Source organism: Acomys minous, assembly GCF_964271855.1.
Source record: "Acomys minous genome assembly, chromosome: 8".
In the NCBI taxonomy this organism is placed as follows: Eukaryota; Metazoa; Chordata; class Mammalia; order Rodentia; family Muridae; genus Acomys; species Acomys minous.
This window is the reverse complement of record NC_140489.1, coordinates 122,718,439-122,730,561: the sequence shown is the minus strand read 5'-3', so window position 1 is coordinate 122,730,561 and position 12,123 is coordinate 122,718,439. Positions and strand designations below refer to the sequence as shown.

The 12,123-nt window shown below is 36.8% G+C and overlaps 1 protein-coding gene and 1 pseudogene across 33 annotated transcripts in view; both read left to right on the top strand.

The window, feature by feature from the left end:
• NRXN1 (neurexin 1) overlaps window positions 1–12,123 on the top strand; it is a 1,076,640-nt gene that overhangs the window by 547,426 nt on the left and 517,091 nt on the right. For 17 of the 32 annotated variants that reach the window (XM_084793840.1, XM_084793855.1, XM_084793827.1 and 14 more), the window contains 2 exons: window positions 3,135–3,161; window positions 4,071–4,190. In XM_084793840.1, the coding sequence (XP_084649966.1) occupies window positions 3,135–3,161; window positions 4,071–4,190 (147 nt within the window). The remainder of the gene's footprint in view (window positions 1–3,134; window positions 3,162–4,070; window positions 4,191–12,123) is intronic. The other 15 variants (XM_084793832.1, XM_084793838.1, XM_084793828.1 and 12 more) reach the window with 1 other exon arrangement.
• On the top strand, window positions 6,924–9,773 carry LOC311603427 (nucleoside diphosphate kinase, mitochondrial-like; annotated as a pseudogene). Its single transcript has one exon. The product of its transcript is annotated as a nucleoside diphosphate kinase, mitochondrial-like (transcript).

Below are 12,123 nucleotides of genomic sequence, written 5' to 3'. Positions count from 1 at the left end.
CAAGCTGTTGAAATAGTAAAAGAGAGTAAGAGTATTAGTGGAAGTGTTTTTTAAATTTATTTATAATAACATCACCATACTTATTTGTTTACATTTTTTACTTAACACCTGTAAAACAAAGACTATGTGATTTCTCAGGTTTGCTTATCTAGTAAAGGAACCCCAATTATTAATAAAGTAAATTATTCTTATTAGGAGAAAATAAGTATGCGAGACATAATTTTCCTCCTTAGAAATGGTCTAATAAGTGAGACTAGGTTATTTGTTTATTTTTATTTAAAGGAAAGGCATTACAATATTTCTGGACACTACTTTTCGAAAGTAAGCTTTTGACAGGTTGTAAGGCAAGTGCTCTGTGAAAGAGACATTGGAAGCTCAGTAGCCACAAGGCAGGAAGGAGACAAAACTACAAAGGATGGAAGGAAGGTTAATAGGAACAAGGTTACTTACCAAATGTTTGTAGTAACAACACTTACTGCTGTTTCCAACCTAATTTAGTAGGCAATTTGTCTAGGACACTTAATTATAGGTTTCTCTTCACTGACCTTAAATTAGCTTCTGAATATTACTGAGCCCAATGTGTCAGCTTGTGGAATATCTCCCCATGCATAGAGGAAGTTTTAAACATCTCAGCCTTAGCAATTCTCACCACTTCTCATGGTTTTTCTTTAGGAATATCATCACATTCCTGTCTTTCTGATGTCATCTTTCCCTGATGATTTCATTCCAAAGTTTAATTTGACCATTTCTATCCTGAATGGTCCTAAGGATAAACTCATACCAACTAGTCATAAGTGTAATTGATGAGATTCACATGGTTTTAGGATTAGCAGTTAAATTAGACCCTATGTATTATCTCCTCAGAGACAATTGTCTCATGAAATCTAACTGCATTTATAAGGTTAGGAAAGTGGATGATAGAAGTTTCAAATTAAAGCTTACTTCACTTGGAAGAGCAGACTTCTAAATGAGCTTTCCTTTATTGTCCTCTTTGTCTAAGTTCTACAGACATTATTGTTTGATTTCCATTTTTCTTCACTTTTCAGACATATCCTTGCCTTTAAAAAAGCACTTAGTACAAATTTCCTTTGGCTTGTTTCCAGTTTCAGTCAGGGACAAAATAAATTAATCAGAAATATTATATAACTAGAGGGAAAATATATCAAGACTTTAGCTTATGCAAATATAGATCAGTCCTTAAGTATTGTTCCAGAAGGTGAGTAATTTCAAAAACTGCCTCTTGTCAGTCACAGGTCTGCATTCTCATGCAGTGCTTCAAATGCAAAAAGTGCACGGATAAAATTAAACAAGAAAAAGAAACATTATTTGTGTTCTCATAGACACCTGGCATCTGTGCAGTTCAGGGAGATTTACTTCTAAGATCACAGTGTTAGTAGTTTGACATTGCTGAGGGGAGGCATGACAGATAGTTCTTGTCAGAGTTGGGGCCTTGATGGTCCTCAGTTCTTGATCCTACTTTTTCTGTTGTTGAGCCAGTCAGTAACTATTTGATAAAACTGACTCTCCATAACACAAGACTCCCCTATACCCGATTTTCATCTAGGGAAGAAACAGCCAATGGAGATTGTTTCAAGAGGTTTCTATTTCTTTAACCTGACACTTTTTGTTGCTAACACTGTAGGTTGCTCATCAGTAGGACTCTCCAGTAGGTGTGGGATGCAAAAGATAGTGAACAAGTTACTGATGCATTCTTATGCTGAAAAAAATTACATATCCAGTTCTCCTGGGACATTACTATTATTGCCATTGTTACTTATTACACTATTGGTGCTTTATTATTTGATGATACTAATAATTATTACTTAATTGGGATTTATAGACCCTGTATTTGTAAAAAAAAAATACACAAAAATTAGGCTTACTTAAGTATTTTCTTGTGGACAATGCTTTTACTGAGAAAGTTATCATATACACGTTTGTATAATACATGTTTAACTTTATTTTATAAAATCATGGCTTTATACAAAGACTAAATCTCAAAATTAATTAGTCATCATAGCAGTGATCTCAGTGGCCATCACTGACATATAATTTGTTTGACATGTCCTTTTACATTTTAAAAGAAATCATGTAATAATTATTTCCAGAAATGATAATTTATTGTTTATGGCTCTTGAATGGAGCTATATTATGTGGCATGTATTCCTTTTTACAATTTTATAATTGACTTTCCCGAGGCTCCTGTAATAATTGTTCACATGGAAATTTATCAGCCCTAAGGACAGTCATGACAGTGCAAACAACACAGAGAACCCTGTGAAACCTATGAATCATCATATGTATCCAGCCTTGTAAGAGTGAGAGCAAGCGTGACATCTGGGAATGTTATAAAAGACTGCTTCTAAAGAGAATGATGTCACAGGCTGTTTCTACCATCCTTGTGACTTTCTTCAGCCACTTCAAATGGCACATTCATTTTGATGTTTTGGCATCACAACAAAGCAGAACAAAGGGCAGACAATACACTACTGTCTTAAGTCATAGTTGTAAATGAACGTGTTCAGAAAATAAGATTTAGAAGCTGGGCGTGGTGGCGCACGCCTTTAATCCCAGCACTCGGGAGGCAGAGGCAGGTGGATCGCTGTGAGTTCGAGGCCAGCCTGGTCTACAAAATGAGTCCAGGACAGCCAAGGCTACACAGAGAAACCCTGTCTCAAAAAACCATAAAAACAAAAACAAAAACAGAAAATAAGATTTAGAAGCACACCAAGTGGTACTTTCTCTGCAAGGACCACAGTCTACAATGTGTACCCACATGACAGAGCACACTGCATGTTCCAATAAGCAAGTCACTTAAGGAATCCATGCATATCTACACAGGGGAGTAGGAAGTACAAGGGCCCTTCAAGTTTCTCTCATTGTGCCATTGGCTAGATTAACTATTACATGTAATACACACATAGGGTGTAAACTTCTAAAATTTATACTGCTTTCTCATTTTTTTGGCTTCTCTTAAGATTGATGGCTGTTGATATTAATTTGTTCGCTATACACAGCATTTCTCCCTTTACAGCAGCATGCTTTTTTGAATCTAAACATTTTGTTTGCCCCATTTCCATACTGCTTACTAACATTAAATATATTTTGCTTTTTTTTTTTATTTTGCTGACAAGTTGCATTGATGAAAGCTGACTTGCAAGGTAGATAGCCCTGTGTGTATAAAACAAGACTGAAACCCCACCATACACAGTGGAAAACCTAAAATAACATTTAAAAATATTCTTTAGTAATTATTATTTGAGTTTAGATTTAATTTCCCCCTTTTTGGACATTGTGCAAGAAACCCCATTTTGTAGTATAGCTTGCATAAAGGCTTTCAGTCTTGGACATGTTTGTACAGTTAGTGCTCTCATCATACTTTTCTGGTCTTTGTTTTTCACTGTTCTAGTTATAATCCTTTAGAAACAGAATAGCACTCCTTTTACGTATGTGTTCGACGGCGGCATGCCATTTACGTTGTTTTCCTTTTATGTTACCTGCATGATGTTGTCAAAGCATGTGGATTGATACTTGCCAACATACCTATTCAGGGAGCTGAGGAATCATGACCTTAGCCACAGTCTGTGTGTAGAAGCAGCAGGATCTCATAGGCATTTTTTTTCCATAAGTATGTTTGATTATTTTGCCAATCCTTATCTCAATTTCATTATCTTACAATATCCATTTCTCATGGCATCTCTATTCATTGGTAAGACATTAAGGAGATCCATTCATTTTCTAAGATCCAAATGGTGACCGACAATCATTAACAACAGATGAGATTACCTGCTACCACCATGACTATCCGAGAAGCGATGCACTTCTTTTTTACTATCTGTTGGCTCAGTTACAATTACAATGAATTCTTCTCTTACTAGAAGCTTAAGAAGGCCTTCATGCTAAACTTCTCAGATCCTAGTTCGGGTGCGTGAACTTTCAAAACTAGCTTGCACATGTAATTTGAGGTGTTGGCAACTACTATATGTTATATAGCTTATATAAAGAATATTCTGCATTTTTTTAATTAAGGAAAAAAAATCCAAACAGGTGTCTTTTGGAATGTTTTACAGGGCCCAGCACAACCTGCCAAGAGGACTCATGTTCAAATCAAGGAGTGTGCTTGCAGCAATGGGATGGCTTCAGCTGCGACTGTAGCATGACTTCCTTCAGTGGGCCGCTCTGCAATGACCGTAAGTGCCTGTCTGATTGTGTATAGAGGCTTGTCATCGTTTCCAGACACTGCTTGCTGAACAAGGTCTAAAGTTATATGTTCTTATATCATCTGCTACTGGACTGTTGTAGATGTGGCCCTCAGTTGTGTAAAAAAAAAATTGGAAATACCAAATTTTTCCTCAGGGTTGTTTTTGAATGGTGACAGTTCTCTTTTGGCTGTTGTAATTTTCTTTTGCTAGTTACATATAGTCACCTCATTGGGAAGTACATTGTTAATTTCCTATATGTGGGATTTTCCCCAAATTTTGAAACCTTGTCTTACTTTGTACTGTGATATTTTTAAGTTTATTGGGTCTTATCCTGAGGACCGTGGTGTCTGTGCATGGTTTCGCTTCTTGGTCTTTCTACATTTCCTTCAGTAAGTCTACTCTTTCCCCATTGTCTTTAAAAACATTTTATTTACTCATTGTTCTTCAAGGCCTCTTTCTTGGCTTTTATCTGCTTGAATTCTCACATTTAATCTCAAAAACACTTGTGTGATAGGAAAAGTGGCTCTGGAATCCTATCACATGCCTCTTCCAGGGTCAAGTCAGTGTCAAAGCCATGACAGTTTGGAGGCAGAATTAGCTGGCCAACAGAGGAAGAAGTCTGGTTTCTGAATATTCATATAGGTCTTGCTTTATTGGACTTCACTCAAAAGATAAAAAAAAATATCTTTGACTGTACATATAGGGTATTTACAAGGAAGCCTTGTGTTTGGCAAACAGACTACATACGTACGTTGGTTTGTAAATGCTGTAGCATAGATGCCAATGTTCTAGTAGAATGGGGAAAGTGATGTGATGGTTGAAGGTTTGTGCTGTACAAAAGAGGCTATACTTAATTTTTGACTTAAAAAAGAGCTTAGAGATTATTCTCCCCCCCCTCTGCTTTTTGTCAGCAGATATGTGAATCATAATATCAAAGGTACAATTGAACTGAAATAAACCATGAAGCTAAAAGGTTGCAAGTATGAACATAGTAGAGTACAGTACAGTTCATCAGCTTTGCTTTCTGCCCAAAATATTGATTATAGGAAGCACAAGCCAAAAGTATGCCATACCTCCCTCAGAGATGCTTGCAAATTAATGGTGGCCAAGGGAATGGGCTGTCACATGTATTCAGTGTGTAGTAAATAACCTCCCTCCCATGTTTATTAAGACAGTCCCTTTTACATGAAAGTTGGAAGAACACTTGGTGAGAAACAATAGGATTTTGGCAGGAGAAGAATGATAAGACTAGCCAATGGGTATGAGAGTAGCAGTGATTCATTAGTATGAAGCTGTCAGAGAAAAATTATTGTAAGAAAAGAAAACAGCACTCTAAAATCCCTACACCCATGTATATATGGTCAGCACAATTGGACTCATGTGATTTAAGAATAATATGACATGAAGCTGAGAGAAGAAAGATGAGGGGTTCCTGGGAGTATTTGGATGGAAGTATTAAGGGGGAGCATATGGTCAAATTCTTTGAAATTTGCAAATAATAAAGAAGACTTATTTTCAAAAGATCTTTCACGGTCATACCACCATGAATGCAAAAAGATCTAACCTCTGCTTGTATAGGCTTAACTTCTCTAGTATATAGAAGCTTGAAACAGTAAAAATACATTCAAACCATTGTTCATTTGCATACACTTCTATCTGTAAATCAAATTACTCTTAAGAACAACAATCTCTTTTGAGTTATGTAAATAACACTATACAAAGAGTCAGTGCACACTTACATATACAAGGAGCAAAGACAACAATTTTTTTAAAAAACTTTCACAATGTGTTTATCTGTAGACCAGACACTGCTTACATTTGCTCCTCTTCAGAAATGATATAAATCTCCTCTCAAGGACAACCAGAAGACTAGAATTTGTTATGATTTTATTATTGCAAAATGTTAATGCTGAATTCAATCTTGACAGATGTATGACTACATGTGGTAGTTGAGAAGGCTTTTTGGTATGAAAATATTTTTCATTTTGCTAAAGAGCATTCTCTGCCAAAATCCACTAAGCCATTTCCCATGCTTTACAAAACAGTTGCCATTTGGTTCTGTCAGACTGTGTATCCCGTACACTAGTTGAATATGAAGAATGCAATTTTCCTTATGTGTTTGTTAGGCTTTTCCCAAGGAACATCAAACTCTGACCTTAGGTATCAGGCTGTCTTCAAATCAGTTTTTGCAGAAAACCATTTAAATGCTGCTCTTGGGTGACAGTGGTAGCGATGGCAATGATAAGGCTACTTGTTATTTTCCTGTAAATGGGTAAATGTCATTCGAAAAATATGTCTCCTGATATGTCTTGTGTACAAATCAGCATTAAATTATGTTTGAGAGTTCTCAGAATACATGCATTTTGATTAAACCATTACCTCATACTAGGGTCTATGGAAATGCAAAGTGTCCCCATGGTTTGAACATTGGTGTTTTCCTGGATGAGGATTTGTAGATAAAGGTTACTGTTTCAAGGTACATCTTACTTTAAAAGTTATAACATATGTATAAAACGATAGTAATCACTACTAAAGAAAGCCCTGAAGTTAACAGATGGGAGCTGAAGCATACTGACACATTTCTCTACTTTTTACATTTATCTTGTCTCCTCATCTCACTGTTTTGTTTTCTTTGTTTCTTTGTTTCTACAAGAAGCACAAGTAGGAGTAATGTGAGGTTTTTTGTTTGTTTGTTTGTTTGTTTGTTTTGGATTTTAACAAATACCTTTTCCTCTAGTGAGGCTGACTTTGCAATACAAACAAACAAACAATATATACAAAACAGATAAGCTGCCTGTTTGGGTGCGCGCACTGTGGGCGTTGTGGTGTGGGCCATGCTTTTCAGGTCTGCTGGTGTGCCTCAGTTCCAGAGGGCCCTCCTGGCCTCAGGAGCAGATCCTGGTAGCTGTGAACCCGGATGGGGTGCAGCGGAGGCGAGTGGGGACTGAGATAGAGGCTTTGAGAGGCGGAGCTTCAAGCTGGTGGCGATAAAGATGTTTTAGGCACCAGGGAACACTCTTGCTGAGGACTACTGAGACCTCTGCAGCAAGCCATTCTACTCAGCCCTTATCAACTACATGAGCTTTGAGACTGTGGTGGCCATGGTCTGGCAACGTGGTCCACATCTCAAGGGCCATGATAGGACATACTGACTCAACAGAGGCAGCCCCTGGGACAATCAGGAAAGACTTCAATGTTCACATCATCAGGAATGTCACCCATGCTAGCGATTCTGTGGAGGGGGCCCAGAGGGAGATCCAGCTGTGATTTCAGAGCAGCGAACTGTTGAACTGGGCAGACGGTGGTCACCACAGAAGCTGCTACCCAGCCTGAGGATTTGAACTGTCTTTGTACTCAAGTCCAGCCATGACCAATTATCTCTGTCAACAAGAACTCAAGCCCACACCCCTCCCATCGCCCCAAGCCACACATTGTTCGCCCGTTGTCCAACTCCAATCCAAGGGAGTCTAAGCCTCAATTTTATGTGCCTTCTTGTATCCTAAGCCAGTACAATATTGGACCAAAGTGCCAGACAACCTTTGGGGCATTGTCAAAGGTGCCTTTGCCTGCCTCAAAAGATATGAACTCTTATGCTTAAAATGGGGAAAACAAAATCAAAACAAAACAAAACAAAAAAGAACCAAATAAATAAAAAATGTAGAGCATTTCTTCATTTTTTTTATGTGTATCTCAGTTACTGATCCCTCAATTATGTGACTGTAATACCCAAACAAGAAAAAGAAAAAGAAAAAGAAACATTTCAATATAAAAAAAATACTGCATAGAGATAAGAACCCCTCCTTCCAGTAGAACTTCTGATATTGTTTATAGAGTGGGTTTGAGTAACTAGACATTTTTATTTATATTAGCCCGGAGATATAATTACCAGTGGGATGATGGGAATACTTTATAGCTTGCAAGTGAAATGTTGGATAAGTCATACTAATTAATTGAATTGAGAGGGATCCTTCAAAAACACAGGCATCTTTGTGACGTGATGCCAGAGGCGATTTTTTAAAAATGTGTGTTTTTATAAACCCCTTCATCCTTGGAGAATCACCATAGCAGAGACACACTCATTAAGAAAGCAATTGTAGGCTGTTGTGAGTTGGGGAAGGGGATATGTTGTCATGCATTACAGTCTTCTTCGATACAGGATCAAATTCCAGGTCCTCAAATCATCTTTTGTTCTTTCTTTCTTTTTCTTTTTTTTTTTCTTTTTCTTTTTCTTTCTTTCTTTTTTTTTATTTTTTATTTTTTGGCTTGTTTGTAGAAATATTTCCTTTGCTACTCACTTCCCATTTCTCCCTTCTCCGATGCATATTGTTTCTCTCCTACTTTTAATCTTCCTGGTTTAGACATCACCAACATCTCCTTATTGATTCTTTTTCTTTAATTTAATTTATTTTATTTTATGTGCATTGGCATGGGGGTAAGAGTATCAGATCTCTTAGAACTGGAATTACAGACAGTTGTGAGCTATCATGTGGGTGCTGGGAATAGAATCGGGGTCCTTTGTAAGAGCAGACAGTGCTTTTAACCACTGAGCCATCTCTTCAGCCCCATGTCATTGATTTTTACCCCTCTGAATTTCTATAGGATTCTGCACTATAATATTATAATTACTATCTACTATAAAGGTTATGTTTGGTTTAATCTCTCTAAAATGGTATATATTATTCTCCTAGGAACAATATTCTTTTTATTTTAAAATCTTCCAATATTTGAGTTTTGTATAGCATGTAGGTAACTGGTCACGTCAGGAATGTCCAAGGCAATGGTAACTGAATATTTGTGCCTCCTGAGAGACTTCTAGTGCATCTTCAATGGCCAACGCAGCTCTAGAGTCATTAGTCTGGAGCTAATAAACCTCCGTGGTCTGATGTAGCCTTCATTTCCATACTTAGACATTTCAGAACACTGTCCATATGGCATGTTACTGGTAATTTCCTTGCTCATGGCGTCCTCCACATTACAGTTTCCAGTTTCCTCACCATTGCACATGCTAATTTCTCCCTTTGCTGAATGTTTCCATCCCACCTAAGGTTCATCCTTCTCGCTGTATCTGCTTGAAGAAATGTATGTGGTTTTCTGTTTGATCTCTGTTTAAATTGTTTCATTCCATGGAAATATATTTGTGGTCCTGGGCTGAATATTAGCATTGCTTCATTTGAGGTATGAGGGAAATAGTGTGCTGCCCTTCCTCACATTGCTTGAAGTAGCAGATAGCTGTAAATGTTTTCTTTGATGAACTATTTTTCCAAGAGTTCACTATGTTCTAAATGTATGTTAGGAGGTTTTCTTTTTCATTCTGTAATGAATATATAATACCGTCATACATAATGACCATCTGTATACTGCCTATTCACATGTCCATGCATGCTCATCTTCATGAAAGCACTGTTATCTCTTTCTGCTTACACCCAGTGGCATGGCTTAAAATGTAACCATATTAGCTGACTTAATGTCAGGGTCGAGAAGATGAATATGGCTATGATCACAGGGAAAATAGCAAACATAATAACATTGTCACATTACATTAGTATGGAAGCATAGTGTGCCAAATTACAGTTCAGCTTCAAGCATGTCTTTTCCCATAAGGGAGTAATACATCACACTGTTGTTTGGTACTATGGGTTGGGGATGGGGTGGGGTTGTGGAGGGTGTGGGCATGAGGAGCGGGTGGGCCTGGTTATTAAATGACTATTTTCAAAATGCTGAACTTTGCCAAAGGAAAAAAAATTTGGAGAGGAATTTAGGGCATCATTTGTGCTTGAGTTACAAATATTCGCTGAAACAAGGCTAAAATACATTTGACTCAGTCTTTTTACCGTGACATTTAGAAATAATCATAAGCTTTGTTTCTTGTTTCTTTTGGGTGTTTGAAAAAGGAATCCAATATCTAAAGTCTGAGCCTCTGTATCTGAACTAATGGAAGTGAATCCTAACACACATAGAAATAACTTCGATGTAAGCATTATGCGTCGTCTATTTAGAATGCTAAGGATAGTAAGCTGTGAGAGGATTTGTTATTATTTAGGACCAAGTAATATTTCTCCATAGCCATTTTTAAAGTCAGATCATCATTGTGAATGTGGTATGTCTCATTAACCTTTAGTTATCCATACATTTCTAAGTGCTGCCGTTAAGCTATTTAAAGCTTCTCAAAAGCAATACGTACTGATATCACCTTGGATACCTGAGATCACCATGGGAAACAGGGTCAGTCTTGCCTCAAGATAAAATACAAAAGATTATAATGCTGGTTATACCAAGTCCAAAAAAAATGCTATATGCATATAATAAAAAAATAAGCACACAAAAACTCCCAAAATTATTGGTTAAGATATTGTTGAATGAATAACTGGGTTTAGCTCCTTGCACTACACAGTAATTGTGTGTTCTATAACTTTCAGCAGCCTTTTAAGTATCATGTGGCCACAGAAGCCCTACATTAAATGTTTTCTTTACCTATGTGATTTCCTATTACTATTTGCTAAGTTTTCTGACATGATTAACATTCTATTGGCTCTTATATTAGCACTGTTCATTGTAGAGTTTACCTAAGTAGGGGGTGGCCTTCCACCTTTGCATTTCTGTAGCAATGCTACCAGATCCCACCAGATCCCAGCCAACCAAGGTAGCACTAAGTTAGTTTGCCAGTCGCCTGGATAACTGTCTTTAAGCAATAACAATGGTTCTCATTTCAAAGGTACCATTTCTAAAAGATTCATAAGTACAGCCTCCATCCATGTGAGTGCACTTTGCTCAGGACTGTCACTATGTCCAGATGCATAGTTCAAATTATGACATGATTTTTGCAAGAATTTTCTGTGCTATGTTTTAAGAAGTTAGACTTTTAGTTTATTTTTACTTTCAAAATGAATGTTACTTCCCTTATAATTACACAGTGAATGCCTCTATGAACAAATGATCAACAATGATGTCTTTTCAGAATCTTGTTTCCTACTAATTGACTGTAACTAATAAATAACTTAATATCCATCTGTTAATCAAGAAAGTATGTGAAGAGACTACATTATTTAAACACTTCTCCTGGTTTAGGGAATCAAACAATTTATATTTTGAAGGACTATGCAATGAGGCATAACTAGTTTAGGTTTCCGGGATTCTTTATTTTGAAGGAGTACTCCTTGTGTTTGGAAAGAAGTCCTGGTTGAAGCAGAGGTGGTTTACATCCTATGTCCTCACAGATATGCCCTCTTATGGCATAAGAATGACAAATATTTGTGTAGCTCATATCAATATCTTTTCATGTTATAACCCAATTAATATGGATGACAGTGTCTGCCTCTTATCCCTTATGAACATTATATATTGAACAATCAAAATATCTCATTTTTATTCATTTTAAAATAAGAATACATAGGAGTGGATAGTTTAAGAACCATTTTGGATATGCAGTACCTAGTCAGAATCTATCTTCAACCTGACCTTTAATTTGCATAACTGTTTTTTCCAAAGATGTATCCATGCAGTGTCCATACTGTATAAACCCTACAACACCCAAATTTCCAAAGAAGTTAATCATAAGTGGAATCGACACTACGAATATTTCTCTAAGGTTTCTCTGGCTTGTTCTTAGATTCTAATTCTAACCCTTAAGCTGCGTGAAATGTGCTCCTACCCTCAACTGTTCCAGTGCCACTTCTAAACACAGCTAAGAACTCAGAGTGAGCTGTCAGAGGCAGCTGCCATTCATTTCCAACGCTTTCATAAAAGGTACTGATTAGGAAAGAGAGATGAAAATTTTCTGTGATTTTTTTGGTGACAGGCCTTCAGAAATAATAATTGAACATTTGATGAAATAATCAGGCAAAATATTTCCAAAATTTATTTTGTTTAAATCAGATTTTTCAATAGTAGTTGGACAGCTAACATTCAGGATTATGAAAATCAA